Below are 22,612 nucleotides of genomic sequence, written 5' to 3'. Positions count from 1 at the left end.
GTCGAATTCGGGTGCGATAGGACCCGATTGACATCCAATAGCGGATCCGGATCTTCGGATGAGTTAAGTAGGACACAGCCCATTAGAACGGAGCAATGTTGTGATTCTTTCGGTTTACCTTTAAAGCTTCCTTTATCAGTCGTTTCATTTTCTGAATGGTTTGATTCGATTCTCTAATAAATGACAAAATCGAGTTATTTTTTCATAAATGCATACTCTATACGGTTTAAAAGCATCAAAAATTGTCTTATAGATTTGAAGGTTTGATTAAGTCGATCATATGAGAGTCGGTTACCTTATATTTTATCATCAGACAAGCTTTCATATCATGTATGATTTGTATCTTGAATATTTTATCCATCATCCGAGAGGATCTTTTGATATTGTTGGAGTTCATCGATTTGGGATATTTTGATTTCCTTATACCCAAAGAAAGTATTCCTAAGGGTCAAGAGTTCATACGAGGTAAGAGAGTCCTTAACCAAAGTACATTCTCTATTTTTCATTATATTTTTTTAACTATTGTAATGCATGCAAGTCATTTTGGATATTAAACTCCACCGTTTGAACCATGCCTCTAACAACTTATCTATCTCCTCCATTGCTCTTTATCGATCTAGTGTAAACTTATGTTTTCTAATGTATCAAGTCAATCCCTATCATATCTCCAAGTGACTATACGAAAATTTGAAAATACATCCACACGAAGTTGATAAGCTCGGCCTTTATTGTAGCACCAAATCAATCTTTATTGGACGGCCAGGTTGATTCTAGTCAAGCATGATCTCGGCCAACTTATTTACCTCAATATACAAGGAGTGTAGTTGGGATTCGTCTTGAGATCCAATTGTTGAATAAGGCTAACCTTCTCGAAGAGAGGTAGAGGTTAAGTAGCACCACTAAAACTCTCTTGAGTTGCTCTTCACCTTTGGGTCTAGTATATAACTTCATCAATATACAATAAGTTGAGACTATAGTTTGGAGTATGATCAGATTCGACCTTCTTGTAATGGCTATGTAGGCCGAAAATATATTAACCATCAAAAATTTTAATTTGATACTTTTTTAACGAGACAAGCCAAATATCACATATAAGTTAGTTAGTCATCCCAAGGAGATAGAGTCACCCATGATATTAGTCAAAGTAGAAGATGTCAAAACCCATTTTTTGATAGACATAAAAAAAAAAAAGGTATATCGGTGGAACTACCTATATCAATCATTACTCCTTTGATAAGTTCATTAAGGATCTAAATAGAGATGATCAATGCATCATCATCATCATTACTCCTTTGATTACTCCTTTTCTAATAGATGAATCGTTTGTTCCAACATGGGACTACCGATGATTACGTTGATCTACCTGTTAATTGACCCCTCAAGACATAGGGATAGCTCCTACTTTATCTGTCGCAAAAATACTTGTTAAGGTGACCTCACCCCTTGATTTGCACTTTAAGATCATAACAATATTTGGTATCATGCTTATGGTCTCAATGAAATCTATAGTTTTTTATTTTATCCCGTCTAGTGTGGCTCTCTTAGTAGCTCCTCCTTGATATGAAAAAAGACCTCGGTTGAGATCAGGATCACCACAATGTCGAGGATGAAAGAAAGACCTATGCAATGCTACATGTTTCCACAAAAGTTAATAGCAATTCTAGACGAAAAAAAGAACAATCTTTCCGAGGTGATGTATTCTGTTTCACAAAGTTACAAAGCAATTCTATAGGTTTCACAAAAGTGAAATAACAATTATAGATGAAAGAAATAATTAACTATCCAAGATGATGTATTCTGTATCACAAGATTGCATATAAATTTTACATGTTTCACTGGATTGGATTCCAAATCTAGAAGAAAGAAGAACTACCTACTTGCTGGTATCCTTCCACATTGATTTCTTGTATTGATGATTATTCAACAATACTATTACACTGATGGATCTCTATGAAGTGTGGCTTTAGAAGTTCTATGCATTCAACTGACCGTTCTCTTTTTCTTGGATCTACCAAACTGTAGTTGAAATCCCATTTAAGTGTGATGGGCAGCTCTAAGTATAATATAATATGTTGCCTTCAGTTGTCGTGCATATACTGGATGGCGTTCGCGTGCGAGGATCCTTCTGGATCATTTCATCTATCTTTGATCTTCAAAATTGGTAACAGGTTGATGTTGAACTTTTTTCTGTTGACAGGTATCCTTTTGGCTGGGATATCAAGATTGATGATCACATAATAGCTGCTCAGTTCTGTTGGTTCAGTGTATGAGCAATCATACTCCACCGATAGAAGAAAGTGCAGCCATTACTGTTGAAAAGAAAAGGCACTGTATCCATAATTTATGGGCACATAAATTTGTAACAAACCTGGTTATTCCCCTTATACATGCTACAATTTAGCCTTCCTTTTCAAACAACTTGTCCATGTTAAACTCGTCTTTCCAGCTTATTGAAACACCTGCCAGTGAAAATTTTCTAGTTTTCATGTACAGCCAGGAACTTTCTTACAGTTTTCTCTTGAAACACCTTATATGTTGAAACACCAGCAAAAATACTCTAGTCTTCATTGAAACACCTTATACATGTCACCAGTAATCCCCACATGAACATGAGCCACCACTAAAATGGTGAAAACGGTTAGAATCTCGCAAAATGATCAATCTATTCTCGATCACAGATATGAACTTAACAGCATTGTGACAGTCTTCACATACTCTAAGGTTCTTGATTACTCGAATTGGCCTTCCGGATGGCACATTTAAAATACCAAATGCAACTGCTAGCTTTTCACTATGATATTTGAGCATGTGTTCTTTCTCTTCCTCTTCCACGTCATGCAAAACCATTTCTGTAGCTGAAACATAGCCTTCCTTTTTCATTTTCATATTCAATTCCTCAAGAAAAGCATATATCTTATCCTTCTCAGGGTGCAGCATGTCCCCAACAGAAAATGTATGCACTTTATTGTTTGCCTCAATCCAACTAAAACCAGGTACCTTTTTGACACCCCTTTCCCGCATCATCACTCTCATCTTATTGACATTAGCCCATTTACCAGATGTTGCATATATATTTGAAAGAAGTACGTACATTCCAGCATTATCAGGTTCCATCTCAAAGATCCTTTTTGCTGCCTTCTCTCCCAGTTCAGTGTTCCTATGAATCCTGCTTGCACCCAATAATGCACCCCACATAGTTGCATCTGGTTCAAATGGCATGTCCTTCATAAGAGCCTGAGCATCATCTAGACGTCCAGCTCTGCCAAGAAGATCTATCATGCAAGTATAGTGTTCTGCCTTTGCTGTTACACCAAAATCTCTCTGCATAGTATAAAAGTAATCGATGCCTTTATCCACCAATCCAGCATGACTACATGCAGATAAGACTCCGACCTGAAAAGTTGAAGATGGATGAGAATATGAAACTTAGGGAGGTCATTTCAGCACAGAAAATGTGTGCTTGATAAGAAGCCCAGTTACATACCAACAGAATGCACCTCAAGATCTAGTGAGCGAAATGGAAGATTGTGCATTAAAATTAAACTTTGTAAGATAAAAATTTTCAACACAAATGAATCTTTTACAATCAGACAATTCCAAAAAGGCAAATGTAATTTGTATATTGGATATACTACTGTTATAAGGCGACTAGTGATTCAGAAGGTTTAACATATACTAAAAGAAAGAATAAGATGGCTGCATAGGTACAGCTGCAAAAATAATAGTAGCAATAATAATATAGTCATCTACAGCTAATATCAAGTATGAAAAAAGAACTGAGTAAGAAATGGAAAAGGATCTTCAAATAGCCAGCAGTTGATGCTTACTACTCATGTGGTTCCTAGACAAAAAAGATTAAGACAATTAAAGTTATATGGTAACTGTATGTTGACTTCATCTATTATCATAGTTTGATTTAATACTACTATTACTGGTGATGTCCACTACATTTTAATATCTTTTATTTGATCAGATGATTCATCCTTGCATCATCAAGTACATTACTTTCCTTTCATGATCTCTAATTCCTGTTTTCAGTGACTAGTTAGTTTAGGGTTTTGGCTCGTGTCAGCCAGGCAAAATAGGTAACTCTACTGGTATAGTGCAAAAGAGCCTGCAGTATATTAACCACAAAACCACTTACCATGGTCACATCATCTGGTCTTGTATCTGTCATTCTCATCAAATTGAAGACTTTTAATGCCTCCTTTCCATACCCATGTCGAGCATAACCAGCAATCATAGTGTTCCATGAAACCACATCCTTCTCTGTCATCTCCTCAAATGCCTCGTAGGCCTCATCTATGCTCCCACATTTGCAATACATTGCAAGGAGGGCATTTCCAACAAAGCAGCCCATTCGATATCCAGCCTTAACAAGCCTCCCATGCACTTGTTTGCCACACTCCAACATCGAAATGTCAGCACATGTGCTCAACACACATGTAAATGACGACCTATTTATTCTCTCACCATACCTACCCATCTCTATGAACAGCTGCAGAGCTTCCTCACTGGACCCCTCGTGAGAATAACCAGCAATCATGGCAGCCCATGAGACTGAATCCCTTTGTGGCATTGTATCAAAGATCCACCTTGCCCGTTCGACCATCCCAGCCTGAGCATACCCAGTAATCATCGAGTTCCAAGAGTTGACATTCCTACAAGGCATCACATCGAACAGCTCCTTTGCCTGATCCATCTTCTGGCACTGCACGTATGCTGCAATCATGGCATTCCATGAAATTGAGTTCCTCTCTGGCATCTCGTCAAACACCCTCCTTGCGTCTTCCAGCATCCCATTCTGTGCATACCCAGAAACCATGGCAGTCCAAGTGAAGACATCCCGAGAAGGAGATTCGTCAAAAAGCCTCGTTGCTACAGACATATCCCCATTCTGGGCATAACCCGAGATTAAGGTGTTCCACGAAACGATGTCCCTCTCCGGCATCCGATCAAAGAGCTGCAGGGCTTCGGCAAGACTCCTCCTTTGCACATAACCAGCGATCATCGCATTCCAAGATACGGTCTCCCAGTCAGAATTCGAGTCAAAGAGCCGCCGCGCCAACTCCAGGCGTCCGTTCTGCACGTAGGCAGCAAGGATGCCGTTCCAAGAGATGGCATTCTTGTGGGGCGTGCGGTCGAAGATCTCGCGAGCCTCCTCGACGAGCCCGCTCTGGGCGTAAGCGGAGATCATGGTGTTCCAAGTGACGGTGTCCTTCACGGGCATTTGGTCGAAGAGGCGGCGGGCGGAGGCAAGGTCGCGGTTGAGGACATAGCCGTGGATCATAGTGTTGAAGGACACAAGACCCGGGTCGGGAATGGCGTCGAACAGGCGGAGGGCGAGGGAGAAGCAGCCGTTGGAGAGGTATCCGGAGAGCATGGCGTTCCATGAGACAGTGTTGCATCGGGGCATGCGGCGGAAGATGGCGGCGGCGGCGGCCATTCGGCCGTGGCGCATGTGGGCGGTGATGGCCTTGTTCCATCGCACAACCTCGGGGTCGAACGCCAGAGGAGGCGGGTTCTTGCCGCGCTTGGTAGTCCGGCGACGCTTGGTTGGGTTCAAGACGGAGGGTGGGTTGGAGGCGGCAACGGCCGCGTGGAAGCGGCGGGTGAAGTCCTTGCAGCGGGGAAACATAGTTCGATAAGGGTGTTTGCGAAAATTGGCGTTGCTTTAAGCTAAATGACAGGTTTCCTTAGGTTTATTTTTTTATTAAATGTATTAATATATTCCATGATTCCATCAACACTAAAGAATTGTGACAGTTGAAATTATATATATATATATATATATATATATATATATATATATATATATGATCGATAACAAGAAATTGAATTGACATAAGAAAAATGCAGCATAATAACTTGACCACCCAAAAAGAAAGGGAAAATATACTACTTTTTTACCCTATGCAGCAGTTACCGACAACTATATATGTAGTGTGTTTTAACAGGTAAAGGAATATTTTATTTTTAAAAATAAAAATATTACATTAAATTAGTCATCACTATGTGAAATATAATAATCATCAAAATTGGGGGCTCATGATTTGTAAGATTAAGATATCTATCCAAATATGTAAAAGAAAAAAATTATTGAGCTAGGATGCAACTGGTTGAATGTCTAGTATGATTGTACATACATATCTCCCAAATGGTGTTGTTGATTGAGTTAATGAGTTGAAGGGAGTCTAAATAAACTCTAATATGATGTAGGGTGTGGAGTTGGGCTTATTTGAGCCCTTCCATCATCCGCATAGCTTTGCTACCATCGACGCCAAGTACAATATGTCATTCCCAATCCTTTATCATGCATCTTCCTAATGCAAGTCCACAAATCGAAGCTATTACATTCAAGACTTGAGGATGAAAATATCTTTTGTTCTGCACGAACATTCTGCATCAAATTGGCCCCCTCAAGTGCGTCAACAGGACACAAATCATTTGTGTCACCAATAATATTACAGAATAGGAAAAACCTATTGAAACAGTGATTACCAAAGTGATAATTGATAATGAAGATCTTAATCCAGTGGCAATCATGCTTTGAGAGATCGGCCCCTCGTTTAATTAAGTTCTTGCTCTTCAATCGTAGAAGGTCTGGAATGAGTAGGGAATCTTTTTCTCGGATCAAGCTGAAAACAAAAAAAACAAAGTACAAGAGAAAATAGCTAAAAGACGAGAGATAGACATGGTTGGCAACCAAGAGCCATCGGTTTCTAAGTCCTAATTAGATCACTAAATGATGTTTATGTTAATGCACTTGATTGCTTGGGATATTATTATGTCCTGCAAAAATTTAATGTGAGTCTAAGAGTACATGATTTTTAAATTACTAATAATTCAAAGTGTGCACTAAATTGATTGGTAATGAAAAAACCACTAGGAATATTTTTTTTAACATTACTATTTACAAGGTTTTTATAATTTTTTATAGAAAAAGATAAATGATGAAGATAAAATTTAACTTTATAATCTTGCGATGATTTATCAAAATATTTATCTCTAAGAGCTGAAAATTTTGATTCTTAGTATATTTGTGTCGTCTAGATCTTATCAATCATATCAATACAATACGATTAAGATTGCATTAGTCACTAATTTTAATAAGAAGAGGCATCTTAAGAGTTGTATGTCACAAAGTTGTTGTTACAATTAGCTTTTTCTTCAGTTTTATTAAAATTAAATAGTAAATGCTTGGGATTAGATGGCTCTGTATTCTACTGCAAAGGAATAATTGATTATATATTAAAAATATTGTAGACTGATTCATAATTAATATAGATATATTTTCTTTGCAAAAAGAAAACCATATTTGTTTTTTTGGGGATAAATCTGGGCTAGTGAGGTCCAAAGTTAGCAGTCCTCAGACCTGTCAAATGTCCACAAAAGGCTGCAAAATTAGAATCCATAATATAAAGGATGCTCCCAGACAAATCTAAATATCCCTTTAGAAAAGGAATGTCTTTGTCATGCAGTGTATCTGTGTTGGATTGATTTGAGCAGGGAATATGACCTTTCAGATGTGGGGGGGTAATCTTTATGATTGTTAATGTGTATAAGATGAAAAGATATGGACTGAGAGGATAATCTAATATCACTAATGAATAAAAGCTTTAATTTATATTATTATTTGACCCATAACCTATAAACTTAAATCTTAAGTTGAATTGGTGCTAAAAAAAAAGTCAAGCTTAATGATGCGATCGAATGAGAATAAATCATACCATCATGACGAAAAAAATGTAAATAAGTGAATCATCCAATAGCATAGGAAAGTTGATAGATTCTCAAACTTATCATCATGACGTGAGCATGCTTTCTGGTTTGGTCAAAGTCCCACTCACAAAGCCAATGGAAGTAGGTGAGGTGTTGCCTTCGATTTGATCGAGTGCGGCCAATGAAAGCTGGTGAGATCAAGTCTCACCTTCCCCTGAAATTGTAATTCTGTTAATTTCAAGATCTCAATTTGAAAGTTCAGTAGCCGAATTGATTTCGAGGCCGTGAGAACGGAAGATATATGCAATAACGGAATGCCATCATACTGTGTTGTTAAAACAGTTTATATACGAGCATGATTACTTGTAAAACCAATCGAAGGGACCATGAAATTTCAAATATGTAGATCTTCATTTTTGATGCAACGAAATTATATTTATATATAAATATATATATATATAAGAGAAAAAGAAATTAGAGCCAGAGAGCACCGGCTTCTTTCAAGATGGGGACGAGCTCGCCGGTGATGTGGACGGCGACGAGGCGATCCAGGCCCCCCAGCAACCTGCCCCCGACGAACACCACCGGGAGCATCGCCGGCGGCCGGCGATGCCCCCCGAGGGCCTCGATCTCGGCCGCAGCCTCGACCAGAGCCGTCGCCTCCCCCGCGGCCGCGGCCTCCTCGCCGACCTCGCACACCGCAGGGTTGACCCCGAGCCCCAGCAAGAGGCGCCTCGCCGCGTGGCATATGCAGCACCCCCTCTGCGCCACCACCACCACCGGGTTCTCCGCCACCATCTGCTTCATTGCCCCGTCGCCTTCACCACCGAGAAAGGGGGAGGAGGTGGACGACGACGACGAAGACCGGGAAGAGGAGGGTGTGAGCAAGCCGTCCTGTCCGCCGCCGACGGCCGCACGGTCCCTGTTGCTCGCCGGCGAGGGGAATCGCGTCCGCGCCGATCGGCACCGGGTCGCTTTCGGCATCCTAACCTGGGGCAAATTAAGGAGAGAATTTGAGAGAAAGTACACAGAAATCAGAGAAGGGAGGCGGATACGGTTATATAGTGCAGGGGGCGATGACGTCAGAAGAAGCTTCTTCTTCCCACAAGTCGTCGGCAGTTAGGGAGGCGCGCTCTGTTTCTCCTGCTCGTTCATCACGGGCTTGGGTTCTCCCTGACGCGAGTCGCACACGTGTCCTTGCGGATCGTGGATGACGGCGGCCTGGCGTCAGCCCCGCCTACGCGATGCTCGTGACGTCAGGCGTGAGCCTAACTGGTGCGGGGCCCACGGATATAGCCTGCGATCGAGCGACAACCACGTCTCATGCGACGTGGCGTCATTCCTCTCGGCGCTATCTGTCGCACGGTAACGACGGTAGGACAATGAGATGTGGATGTCACTGCTGATTTCATGCATTATCTGTGATTTCCAACAGCAAACCCATTCATGCTATTATTTGAATTGCCTTTTTTCCATTTCGATCCTTGTATTTATAAAAAATTGGATCATTATTGTATACAGCACCAAATATTGTTTTTTAGTCTGTGAACATTTGTAATTAAAATTAAATCCCTAAAACCAGTTATTCAGTCTTTCTTTGGATAGAGCAATGATTGGAGTGTTAAATATTCATTTTCTTTTGGGTTTATCACCCATAAAAAAAAAAACCCTCGTCTTGCGTCTAAAAATAGGTTAGTTTCGATATTTAATAAAATTTCATTATATAACTAATATAGATAAGTTGACATGTTAATGATTTACCTCATGTTGACACCATGTTAGTGCTTAGACGATAATATATTGTCACTCATATTATCAATCATGTTTATCTGTATTAGTTTCAATTCAAATTATCTTTTATCGTATATAATTAGAGTCCTTCTAATTATATATAATTAGAGTCCTTATAATTTTATCGTATATATTACAGAAGTCTTATTATACATTGGGTGTCGGAATCTTTCATAAATTTTCCTAATTTGATATTCATGCGGGATAAATTACATACTTAGATATGAGATGACCCATACAATATGTTTAGTTATCAAATTTAACTTTAATATAAACAAAATATCATAACAAAAGATTTGAGTGAACATTGATTGCTCAAAGTTATATGATGAGTTATCTTTTAATCTTTTATGTTTATAAGCGAATAAGCGAATTTACATAAAGACTCATTAATTTTATGTGATTATTAAATTGTTAATTAAATAAATAAAAAATTATGATTGTCATATAATTCTCAAGTTAGGATAGGATTTCAGAATACCAATTTCATAAAAAAATTAAGCTATAATATCGTCGTGACATAAGATATCGATGAAGAGCGAATGAAGTCTATATCAATGAACTGTGAAAAAAAGTCTATATCAATGAATTTACATAATATTGTGAAATTGATTTTTGTTGAAGAAGGAAATTTTGTCGAAGCTGTTTTTTTTTAATCTGATGAAATATGGTGAATTAAAAATAAATTTTTATAAAATATAGTTATTTTGAATATATTATTATCATTTTTGATCTCAAACTCAGATGAATTATTAACTAACATGTTTCAAACCCAAATAAAGTTATAACAATCTGTCAGGAATAAAGAAGGAGAGAGCTTTTTTACTACGGAAAAAGCATTTCGAATATAAAGAAATGCTTGTTGGCTTATTTTCTGTCTTTTTTTTTTTTGTTGTTGGTGTTTAGTTATAATATAATATATATATTCCTACAATTACTATCGGCCACCAAAAGCATCCATCTCGTTAACATTCATAAAACAAAACTAAAGTTAATCATTAGTAATTATGATCATCACTATTAAAATATAAATGAGATAATTCTCGAAATATTACTATTATAATATAAATCTAAAATCAATTTCCGGAGATCAGCCATATATATATGTGGTGACCTTAAATTTAAAGAGATTAGAATCACTTAATTTAATGAGATATATGTATATATCGGCTGTATCTTTTTTGTTTTATTTGTCAGCACCTCTAAGCAGATAAAATTGGCAGCTTTGTTTTATATAATTCATTGTTTATTAATTTTTTTCGGAGATCCGAAATTTTTGGAATCGGTATAAATTTATCCTAACATTTGTCACCACTACCAAAAAGTGTTTTTAGAAACAAGAATAAAAAATAAGTGTTAATGAATTTATGTTTTCTGTTTCAGAGCACTCGGGTCTAATCACATTTCCTTTCTCGAAGCTTTATGTGGCGAGCGACCCACTGGAGAACAAGGAAACCCTCGTCGTCTTCGCTGCGACAATAGAAAGCTAATCTCTCCGTTTTCTCTCTGCCTCGCGCAGCTCTTCTCTCGATGCCGTTGTCTCAGCACGCGGCCGCACCGGGCTCTTCGCTGATCCGCGGGGGTAAACGGCGGAGGGGCCGGTCGAAGGGATCCCGCGCCAAGAAGAAGCAGAAGAGGCTGGACTCAATTTGCGACGCTCCTGGCCCTGCTACCCCCGCGGGTCCGCAATCGCCCGGCGACGACCGCGCCCTCATCCGCCGCAGCTCCCGCGTCCGCCGGGCCCCGGCCTTCCTCGACTCGTCCCCTGCCCCCGCGCGCCGGAGGAAGAAGCGTAGGCTCCGGGATTCCCCAATACGGTCCGGCTCTGGTGTTGGTGGTGGTCGCAGGAGGAAGAAGAAGAGGCGGAAGAGAAGGGATGATGGAGATGATCTAGAAGAGGGAAATCCGGTTTCGTTGCAGGAAAAAGATGGTTCTCCTACTCAAGAAATTAAAATGTCGGAAGAGGAAGCAGAAGATTGGAGGTCACGACTGCGATCTAGGGTTGGAAAAAGAAAGGGAAAATCACGCTCTTTTGAAGACGTCGCTATGAGGAAAGAAAAGGAGTCAGCGAAGCCAGTGACAAGTGGGAGTGTACTTAGTTCACAGGCAATTCGATCCAGTAGGAGGGGCAGAAGAAGGGGTTTTGGCGACGAAGTCAGTGTGATCGCTGAAGAAACTGGATATCAAGGTGAGGTTTTGTCTTCAAATGATCATGAAGATAGTCGTGACAAAGCCTCTCATGGAGAGGAACTTAAAATTGTCACAGATTCGCCAGTATTTAGTGAACCAAACCAGGAAATTGTGGCTTCTTTACCATCCGAGGAGAGTAAAGAAAATGCAGACCGTACAGATGTGGCTGATAAAGAAGATCTCAAGCAGTCCGAAGAAGGAACTGCAATCCCAAATCTGCAGCTGGACGATGTTGATCCTGGTAATTGTTTAGCTACCTCATTAAGTGAACATGTTGATGACAAACCTGTAAAGAGTGAAGACATCTTAAAGGAAGATAAACCGAAGCCACCCATTTTTGATGATAAGATTGCAAGGAAGCATGTTAAGGAGGGCCGGAGGTGTGGGCTGTGCGGGGGTGGGACTGATGGAAGGCCACCTAAGAGACTTGTTCATGAGTCATCAGGGAGTGATAATGAGGCTTATGAAGGATCTTCAGCTTCGGAGGAACCAAACTATGACGTATGGGATGGGTTTGGTGATGAGCCTGGATGGCTTGGGAGGCTCTTGGGTCCCATTAATGATCGGTTTGGCATTCCTCGTATTTGGGTTCATCAACATTGTGCTGTTTGGAGTCCAGAGGTAATTGCATGTGTCAAGCTATTGTTCCTTTTATTATTTTGTAATTTAATTGGCGATTGTTGACATAGTTGTTTCTTAATTACCAGATTTATGTTGTCCTTATTATAAAGTCTAATTTATTTGTTTTATTGATCCATTTGTCAAACACTTCTAGTTTCCAATAACAACAACTCAGTCTAAGATTCTGATTCTGCTCAGTTAGACAAATGACTAGGGATGAGTATTAGACTGTTAATGGTTTTTTTTTTTATGCTAGTGTTTGTTCCAGGGGTGAACTAATCTAGGTCAAAACTCAGGTAGCTTGTAGCTAATGCTGACATGGTCTTGAGGCTTTCTCTTATCTTTCATGTCTGGATTTAGCTAGGCTTGTAATTTAGTTGTCCACTTCTTTTTATTTAGGAACATTGTGGGCCTTACACAATTTAGAGAAATCTTGCAATTTCTGTTTGTTTGCTCGCTTTTTCTTAATTTGTCTTCAGTTAGGAAGTACTTTCCTAACTGAAAGCACAATGTTTATCAACATTGTGCTGCTTTCCACCATCTCATTTCGTATACTTTTTCGGTCGTTGGGCCTTTCTAGAGTCAAACAACCCTGTTCTTCGTGTAAGTTTGTAGTATAAAATATGTATCTTCTTTGAATCTTTATAAAATTCCACATTTTTTAAGAAGTTAATAATTGACGGAATGCTACCCTCATTTCATTGGTCTTTTTGTGTCTTTGTATGTGATGACATGTTCATTTCTTGCATATAATATTAAGAGGAAGCACCTCTGGAATTTTGGTAGCAAGTATATTTTGTTTAATATTCTACATGTTGATGTCTTTCTTAAACTATAGGAGACTATAGTCTCATACATGAACCTTTCTGTATTTATCTTACCATAAAACTTTAGAATTTCTGACTTGATTCAGCTCCAAAGGTTTTCATTTCAGCCATAGAGGGTGCTAGTATGGATAGGATCCATATGTCTTCCATGCTATGCTTGCTTTCATTTGCTAACCACACCAATATTGTAGTATTTTCAAAATTGACTTCAGGAGTTTACAGTTATCTTTAATTAAAATGCACTTAAAATTATTCTGGAGCATGACAGCAGTTTACATGCACAATACACTGCCTTACTTTTAGAGAGCAACAATTTAAGAATAATTTTTATTTATTTCTTCTCCTATTTGGATTTTAGGATTGGTTTGTCCTGTGACCATTAATTCAACAGATGATGAGCTCAATCTTCCTTTTGAGAGTAAGTGATTGGCTCAAGTGAACCTTTCTGAACTTTATCTTTTGTTCAGAGCCAACTTCAGTTTCTTTTCAGTCAAAGATGTTCAAGTAAAGATAAACGTAGAATGATTTTTTCAACTTAAATCAAGGCCTGCATTTAGTTTTTTTTTCATGTCCAATCATTTGTAAAATATTTGATTTGTATGATCAATTTGCAGACATCGGCCATGTGGAAGGATTTCCTAGGTATTTATGCTGAAAATAAAATATGAAAATGATTGATAATAAAGGTTGATGTATTTGCAACTGTTTTAGACCAAGGAACAGGGATTTCATTTTTTCGTGTCCTTCAGATTTTGTTTCTTTAATATGCTTCCTTCTTTCCTTTTTATGGCCTATAGGGACTGTGCCTATCTAATATAATTTGATGGTTCTTTATATTTGACGATTTTAATTTGATGTCTGAGTTTCTTATTGATGTTATTCTTGAATACTTCTGGTTTCTTTTGTTGAAATGTTTTGACATCAGAAATTATGTGAAAAGTTATCTATCTGGGTACCCAACTTTAGGTGCAATGGACCATCAGCAGCACTGCAGAATTAGTGCTTTTAATCTGGAGATTTGGCATTATGAAATTATTTCTTTTCGTTCCCCCACCAGGCTTCAATGTATGTTAAGTTAAAAAAAATTTAGGATCATCATCTGCAGGTCCGGCTTGTAGGTTGATGGCATGCCTTGGAGAAATGAAGACTATTATTGTGATATAGTGGCATATGGGATGCAATCATTTCATGTTTCCATAATTTTCTTCATGTCTTGGAAATAACTTCTAAGGCTGCATACATTGAGCTCACCTAGACCTCATATTGGCAGGAGCCTCGTGCACTAGGTTTTCTGGTAATTTCCTTCATGTATTAGCATATTTGATATCTGACAATGTTTCCCTGATATTTTCATGAATCTGCCTTTTTTTCTTGTTTGAATTATGGGATACTGCATATTTATATGAATATATATCCTAATACCAGAAGAGCCAATATCCTGGTAGTTCCAGATGCTTCATTCATTTGCTTCTATGTAGATCTTCATGATGATCTTGTCATAAATAGCATCCTTATTTTTACTATATTCATGGTTGTTATTCCAGGTTTATTTTGCTGGCTTGGGCTGCCTGAAAAATGTTAGAGCTGCACTATGTAGGGGAAAAGCATTAAAGTGCAGTCGCTGTGGGAGACCTGGAGCAACCATTGGTTGCCGTGTTGATCGATGCCCTAAAACTTATCATCTGGTTACAGTCATTCCCTTTATATAGGATAATTTTTTAGTCTTCAACCCCCCTATATTTTATTTATGCTCCTCCAGTTTTCTATTTATGTCATTTTTTCTTTTTGCAGCCTTGCAGTCGGGCAGATGGTTGTGTATTTGATCATCGCAAGTTTCTCATAGCATGCTATGATCATAGGCATCTATTCCAACCTCAAGGAGCTGAATATGCTCAACAAGTTAAGAAAATGAAAACTAAGAAGCTAAAGCTAGAAATGAGAAAACTTTCACATGATGCATGGAGAAAGGACTTAGAAGCTGAAGAGAAATGGTTAGAGAACTGCGGAGAAGATGAAGAGTTTTTGAAGCGAGAAGGCAAGAGGCTTCATAGAGATCTCTTAAGAATTGCACCTATATATATTGGGGGTTCTGAAAATGAAAAAAATTTTCAAGGCTGGGAGTCTGTTGCTGGTCTGCAAGATGTCATCAATTGCTTGAAAGAAGTAGTGATATTACCTCTTTTGTATCCTGAAATCTTCAATAGTTTGGGCCTTACACCTCCTAGGGGTGTTCTATTGCATGGTTACCCTGGTACTGGTAAAACGCTGGTTGTGAGAGCATTGATTGGTGCATGCTCTCGTGGGGATAAAAGAATTGCTTACTTTGCTCGCAAGGGTGCTGATTGTTTGGGAAAGTATGTTGGTGATGCAGAGAGACAATTAAGACTTCTTTTTCAGGTAGCAGAGAGATGTCAGCCTTCTATAATCTTTTTTGATGAGATTGATGGTTTAGCCCCATGCCGCTCTAGGCATCAAGATCAAACACATAATTCGGTTGTATCTACTTTACTCTCCTTGCTTGATGGTTTAAAATCTCGAGGTTCAGTGATTGTAATAGGTGCTACTAATCGTCCGGATGCTGTTGATCCTGCTCTGAGGAGACCAGGTAGATTTGACCGGGAAATATACTTCCCGCTTCCCAAACTGAAGGATAGATCTGCTATTTTATCACTTCACACAAAGAGTTGGTCGAATCCTGTATCTGGACCTCTTCTTTCATGGATTGCAAACCAAACCGCTGGTTATGCTGGAGCTGATCTGCAGGCACTTTGTACCCAAGCAGCAATGAATGCCTTGAAGAGGAATTGTGCACTGCAAGCACTGTTATCTTCTGCTGAAAAAGGGTTTGGTGGCGGTAAACTTCCTTCCCTGCCTTTGTTTATGGTTGAGGAAAGGGACTGGTTGACAGCTCTTGCAGCTGCTCCTCCCCCGTGTTCACGTAGAGAAGCAGGAATGGCAGCAAATGATGTAGTCACTTCACCTCTTCACTCTCATCTCATTCCATGTCTTCTCAAGCCACTGTCAAAACTCCTGATTTCGTTTTACATTGATGAACGGCTCTGGTTACCTCCTGCAATTCTGAAGGCATCAGAGTCTCTTAAGAGTGTCATTACTGCAGCACTTGAACAGAAAAGACTTCACATTGGCTTTTGGTGGTCTCATTTTGATTCTTTGATTAACCAACCATCTGTTGCAAATGAGATAGAGAGAACTCTTTGTCACTATGGCCTTGTAACTGCTAGATCAGGATATGATCATTCTTATATGCTGGATGATGTCAATTTTGACTTTGAAAAGTTTGATTCATATAGATCGAAACTGTCTGAATTTTCTGATCCTAGTAAGTCAAAAATAAAGCTTGTTGAATTAGGACAATCATCAGGGTTCCGAGCTTTAATTGCTGGAACACCCAGGTCTGGCCAGCAACATCTAGCCAGCTGTCTCCTTCATGGCTTCTCAGGCCATTTAGAAATTCAGAAGGTTAATTTGGCGACCATGTCACAGGAAGGACATGGAGATATCATTCATGGATTGACACAGATACTCTGTATGTTTTTTATTTTCTTTTTTTGTTATAAAATTAAAGTTGGTAGAGGTGCTTAGCTTGAAAGGCATAGGGATGGACATTATCCATTTCTGAGGTCGTTCAGAACAGGATAACATGTGAACTTCTTGCTTATTTTGGTTAAGCAATGTCTTTTGTTTTGTTGATCTGTTCTTTTCAAATTGCATTTTAATTGCTTAAGTTCTGCATGCAACACATTAACCAAACTTTAGCAAGAATCTACTAACTATCATTTGATACCTGCTTCTGTTTCATGGAGATCTGGCTTCCACACCAGGTTGAAAGGTGTTTCCACATTTGTTATTTTTAAATTTTTTACCACCATGCTTTTGCACATGGAATGCTTGTGGACCTGCTGCAATATCCTATACCTGCTTATTGCATTGGGGATACCCACACTGGAGTATCATATTAGAATCCCATGGCCCGGTCTTAACAATTATGTAGCATCATTTACCTTTTATTCCATATCCTCCATGTTCACCCTGTCCATATCTTGGTAGATAATTAATTTATAACATAACTCTTGCATAGTGGATGTTCTCTGGTGCTTTTGTGCACTATAATTTGCATTTGAAATTTGAATATACACTGTTTTTGTAATGGAGCCCTCTTTCAGCTCATGATCTCCCATATTACATTTGACATGCCTTTCTTTTTCTATTGATAGTGTGTGTGTTGTATTTGATGATATTGTCTTAGTTGATGAGAGCCTAAGTGGGATTTATTATAAACTTGAGTTGTGGAGGTAATTCTTAGAAACTAAATGTTTTAGATTAAGTAGGATTAAAACTAAATATATGATATATAATTTTAGTAATTCTAGGAATAGACAGAAGAATATAGTTAAGTTGGATTGACCAATAAGATAGTTGTGAGACCAATAATGTTTTATGGATCAGAGTGTTGGACAGTTAAAAAACAACATATATAAAAAGTTTGTGCTGCCGAGATGAGAATGCTGAGATGGATGTGTGGAGTTTAATAGGAAAGATGAGACAAAATATATTTTTATTCGTGAACAACTAGGTATCGCTTCAATGGAGGATAAGATGAGAGAAAATTATTTAAAATAGTATGGGCATGTGCTTAGAAGTCCTTCGGATGTGATAGTCAGAAGAGATGAAATGATTAATATTGATGGTATGAGGAGAGATAGAGGAAGATATAAAAAACTATAATAGAAACTATAAATAAAGATCTAAGTATTCTAAACTTAATGACGACAAAAGATATAAGTACTCTAAGCTATAAATAAAGATCTAAGTACTCTAAACATATGATTTTTTATAGATCTCAATGGCAGTAAAAGATCCATGTAGCCAACCCAATAGGTGGGACTTATGATTTTGTTTTTGTTGTTGTAGTGCGTGTGTTGTATTTATCTACTGATCTTGTGATTCCTCACCAACCAATTTTTGAACTCCAATTAACTGACATATATTCTTGAACAGTGAAATGCATGAAGAGAGGAAGATGCATGATCTATATGCCTAGGATTGATCTGTGGGCAATTGAAACTCTCAGGAAGGAGCCCGAGTATAATGATTCTGGCCCAGAGACCTGCAAATTATCCGCTGTGTCTGTGGTAAATGACGTGATAAGAATTGCTTCAGAAGCTTGGAATCTTTTTGTTGAGCAGGTGGATTCTGTGACAGCACCTGCATCTTTAATCATTATGGTAAGATTGAGATATGGTGTAAGTTGCTTACTTAGTCTGAATTGTTTTTCTTTAGTTGTTCAAATTTTAGAGCCTTTCAAGGCTTTTGTATCTTAGCTTATTTTCTTAAAAAAACCTATTTGTTGTCTCTCTGTTTCTATAAAGGTATTAAATCTTCCTACATTCAAGCAACTTAATGTTTTTTCTCTTCGAGGTTCTTTATAGTATCTATTTTTGATGGGCTTCAGACCCATAGTTCTCTTTATTCATCAGAATAATTGTTCCATTATTGCTTGTGATCTTTTCTTTATATATCTGAAATATAAGCACTAACTTTTTAAAACTCATTTATAATGTGAACTTATGGTAGACTGCTGCTGTTTAAGGCTTTTTATTTTCTACTTGCCAATTACAAATGCTGACTTCGTTTTATTTCTCAACATGATAAAGTCAGTGACAGATAAGATCTTTGTCTTATATGAAATTCTTTAGTGTATTCTGAATGACAATGTGTATTTTGGATCATATTAATCAGTAGCTAGGCTGGATAGCCTCTGCTTAGTCACTAGTTGATGTAAGTTGTACATCTCATCTTGGTTTTTAAAAGGAGAAATAATTGTTAATGACTTCAAATCTTCAATATAATTCATATTTGTATCTAATTGATGAATTTTTTGGGCTGCAATTTTCGTTTGTCTTATATAGCATTTTACATATTCTGAAGTTTATGGTTTCTGCAATTGTTTAAGAAGGTCCCTTCTCAGTAGATATATTAATATTTTTCATCAATGCCATGCTTGTTTCGTGAAGATGGTTTAAGATGCAAAAGTGTGGCTAACCAGTATATTCGCTATAGCTCTCTCTTTGTGCTTGTTTTCCTTTGTAAAACTATACTCCATCTTTTGTAATCTATGGTCTTTATTCAACAGGCCACTTGTGAAATGCAAATTCATAGTCTTCCAGTTGGAATAAAGAAATTCTTCACAAATTATGTGCCAGATGATGCTGGTTCAATTCCTCTCGAGCACACTGTACCACGATTCTCAGTTGATGTAGATGGAAAATTTAACCATGATCTGCTAATTAGTTCATGTGCTGCAAAATTATCAGAGGATTTGGTTCAGCATTATATTCAGTTGATTCATCACCATACTCATTTGGTCAATTCTCATGATGTGAATGAAACCTTTCAAACCATGGAAGCTCATTCAGAACCTCAAACACACTGTGAGAGACAAGCAACTTTAGTCACTAACAAGCAAATGGATCCTAATCAGAAAGCTTCAGGAGTTGGAGACCAAGATCAGCAACATGTAGCTGGCGATCAGGTGTGGCCCCTGCCATCTACTTTAAGAGGTCATGACGAAATTGGCAATCAGCACCATAGTCATCAAGATTCGATTCCAAAAACTCTTCATAAAGGCGTGAAGGGTGGTTCCGTGTTGTCAATTGCAACATTTGGCTACCAAATTTTACGAAGCCCTCATTTTGCAGAGCTTTGTTGGGTAACCTCAAAACTGAAAGAAGGACCTTGTGCAGATGTAAATGGTCCTTGGAAGCGTTGGCCATTTAATTCTTGTGTGATGAATACTTGCAGCTCACCTGAAAAAGTAGTTACTGGAGTAAATAGCAATCCTAAAGATAGGGAACTCTCTGGTACAGTAAGAGGCTTAATAGCAGTAGGCTTATTGGCTTACCGTGGTATTTACACATCAGTCAGAGAAGTGTCATTTGAGGTTAGAAAGGTTTTAGAGCTCTTAGTTGGACAGATTCGTGCTAGGATTTCAGGCAGGAAAGACACATTCCGTTACCTTCGTATTCTCTCACAGGTGGCTTACCTTGAGGATGTTGTTAATAGTTGGGCTTACACGTTCCGCAGGTAATTTTTTTGTCACTGAGGTCTCCAGTCTAGCATTCTATTTAATCTTCAGTACCCTCGTAATTGGATGCCAATTTCATGCCTGTCCCAACTATCTGTCTTCATTTTGGTAATCATTATTATAGAAGGTCATTCTATGCTGAATCAGGGGCCAGAGCATGTATTAGGTGGTATGCACTGGTACACTCATTTGGGGGATTCCTTATTGTCTTCATCTATCTCTTAGTTATTCTGTATAATATAAGATACTGAGTTGATAATCTCCAAGCTTAAGATATTGAAATAACTGTGGTATCTTCATGCTGTCATATTTGATCTGGCCCTAAAGTTGTATCTGTTTCTATTATATGGTTTCATAACTATGTTTCGTATCCAGATTCTTGTGATATATTTTTCTTAATTCTACTATTGGGTACCAGAGAACTTGCTTCCTTAGTTATTAATACTTTAAGCTGTACTTGGCTACCTCCAGAAGTTCTATCTTCCCTTGAGTTTGTTATTTAATTATAAAACTGTAATAAAACTTCTATCTTCTCTTTCTCTTGAGCTTCTGTATTATAAAACTGTTAAGCAGTTTAAGTTTTGGGTTTCATCTGTAGGATGAGCTTCATTTCTCTGTTCTTTTTCCTCCTCTTTTATTTTCTCTTCTCTTACAGTTTACCAGCGGAGAGTCATAGAACAGCACCAAATGCTAAGCCAACAATTTTAGGGGATGCAGCAATGGATATTGGCCTTAATGAAAACTACATTCTTGGAAATAGATCAAGTGTGCCAATTGTTCCTGAAAAGGGCTGCAATGAACTTCAAGACATGTTAGCCAGAGGAAATCCTGATGAATTTGTGAATGATGGTGAAGACAATAATTTGATCCAAGGACTGGCATCTCAGTCAGTGTCTACTTCTGATGTTTGTGTCTTAGAAAAAGGTGAGCTTTTCCCATCTGCTCCTTGTCCATCTGGATTATATCAAAGTTCTGAAGCTGCAGGTGCACTACCAAGTGGAAACGGAATGAGCAGATTTGAGAGTCCAATTGTGAAAAGTCCAGAAACCAAGGATCAATCTAGTGGCTTGGAAAAGACAGAAAGCAATCTTCCTTCAGTGACTAATATCTATAATGATGACAGCGTAGTGAAGGATACAACCTCTTACTCCACAAGATTTTCAAATCCTTGCAATGATTCGGTAAATGTTCTTTCTTCGAACAATGCTGGGTTTGTTACTGATGAACTGGCTACAGCAACTAACTTCGCACATGGAAGTAGTAGCAGTCTTTCAACTGTTTCTGGTATTTCGTGTCTTTACTGCTGTTGTTGCCGCTGCCTGCAAACTTTGTTTGTGTTGGTTCGCGGGATTCTCTCTGATTCCTGGAGGTCTTGTGGTCATTGTTCAAGGATTGATGATATTCATGATATTCTTGCTTCATGTTCCTTGAATATCGTAGCAACAATTAGGCAATGCTTTTGTTCTCCAAGTAGTCATGGTAATGAAGAAAGCTTTGGAAGAGAACAATATGTCAGAATGCAGTCTGAACATTGTGCCTGTGAGAAACACAGTGATAAACAACTTCAGAAGGTACCTGGCCATTGCTCTTCTTCTGAAGTTGAAAGTGTACCTGCAGAATGTGTTTACCACTTAAGAAACAAGAATGAGACTGGGACAACTGATTATGAGAGTGATTCCCTTGCACCAGTTTTGAAGTTTTTTCTTAAAGATGGTGTATTGATGCCTGCAGATCCCCAAATAGGAGCCGCCCTCCATTGTAGATTTGATAAGCTATGCCTTTCTTCCATAGTACAAATGATTTTACTGAATAAGCAACATTTGGATTGATATCATGCAGTTGTGTTGATTGAAATCAATTCTCTGTTTCTCCTGCATCAATGTAACTGCACAGATGCACAAATTTTCTCCGTTCAAATCCTGCTTGACCCTTTACAGGAACATCGTGGTTTGTTATTTTTTATATGGAATTAATTCTTTGAAAACATTTAGGTATGGATAGCGATGTATCCTTTTTCGAGATCTTTCAAACACTATCTTTTTCAAAAATTGGATTATGAGGTGGAGATCCAAGAATATGACGAACTTTTTCGATTGCTCGCAACCTGCTCATCAACATAATACAAACATAGACACTTCCATAATGCTTGCTATAATCATTTATGTCCATGCTGGACGACAGTAAAATGCTTACTGTTCTGCAGAAATTTTGTGGAACACCAGATTATACAACATTGCAATTAGACCAGGTCATGAACTGCAGGTATGCTTAAAACACTAGCTACTTTGTTCCTTGCACTCTACTAAGATGAGATGATTGCACTGATTATGTCATGCTTGTCATTTCTCTTATGTCA

At 38.2% G+C, this 22,612-nt stretch overlaps 3 protein-coding genes across 3 annotated transcripts; 1 reads left to right on the top strand and 2 right to left on the bottom strand.

Annotated features, from left to right (window-relative positions):
• Positions 1–1,762: 1,762 nt before the first annotated feature.
• LOC135598436 (pentatricopeptide repeat-containing protein At4g02750-like) lies at positions 1,763–6,641 on the bottom strand. The gene is made up of 3 exons (XM_065092218.1): positions 6,502–6,641; positions 4,145–5,620; positions 1,763–3,393 (listed from the first exon to the last, which is right to left on the bottom strand). The coding sequence occupies exons 1-3, from the start codon at positions 6,544–6,546 to the stop codon at positions 2,587–2,589; spliced, it is 2,328 nt and encodes a 775-aa protein (XP_064948290.1). The 5' UTR covers positions 6,547–6,641; the 3' UTR covers positions 1,763–2,586.
• On the bottom strand, positions 6,275–8,706 carry LOC135598437 (monothiol glutaredoxin-S9-like). The gene has a single exon (XM_065092219.1). The coding sequence runs from the start codon at positions 8,704–8,706 to the stop codon at positions 8,197–8,199; it is 510 nt and encodes a 169-aa protein (XP_064948291.1). The 3' UTR covers positions 6,275–8,196.
• Positions 8,707–10,917: 2,211 nt separating this feature from the next.
• LOC135598435 (uncharacterized) lies at positions 10,918–22,190 on the top strand. Its single transcript, XM_065092217.1, has 6 exons — positions 10,918–12,324; positions 14,696–14,836; positions 14,943–16,698; positions 18,171–18,397; positions 19,306–20,255; positions 20,912–22,190. Exons 1-6 carry the CDS (start codon positions 11,044–11,046, stop codon positions 22,083–22,085), a joined length of 5,529 nt encoding a protein of 1,842 aa, XP_064948289.1. The 5' UTR covers positions 10,918–11,043; the 3' UTR covers positions 22,086–22,190.
• The last annotated feature ends 422 nt before the right edge of the window (positions 22,191–22,612 follow it).

This window comes from Musa acuminata, chromosome BXJ2-1, assembly GCF_036884655.1.
Source record: "Musa acuminata AAA Group cultivar baxijiao chromosome BXJ2-1, Cavendish_Baxijiao_AAA, whole genome shotgun sequence".
Taxonomy (NCBI): domain Eukaryota; kingdom Viridiplantae; phylum Streptophyta; class Magnoliopsida; order Zingiberales; family Musaceae; genus Musa; species Musa acuminata.
This window is presented reverse-complemented; position numbering and strand designations above follow the sequence as displayed.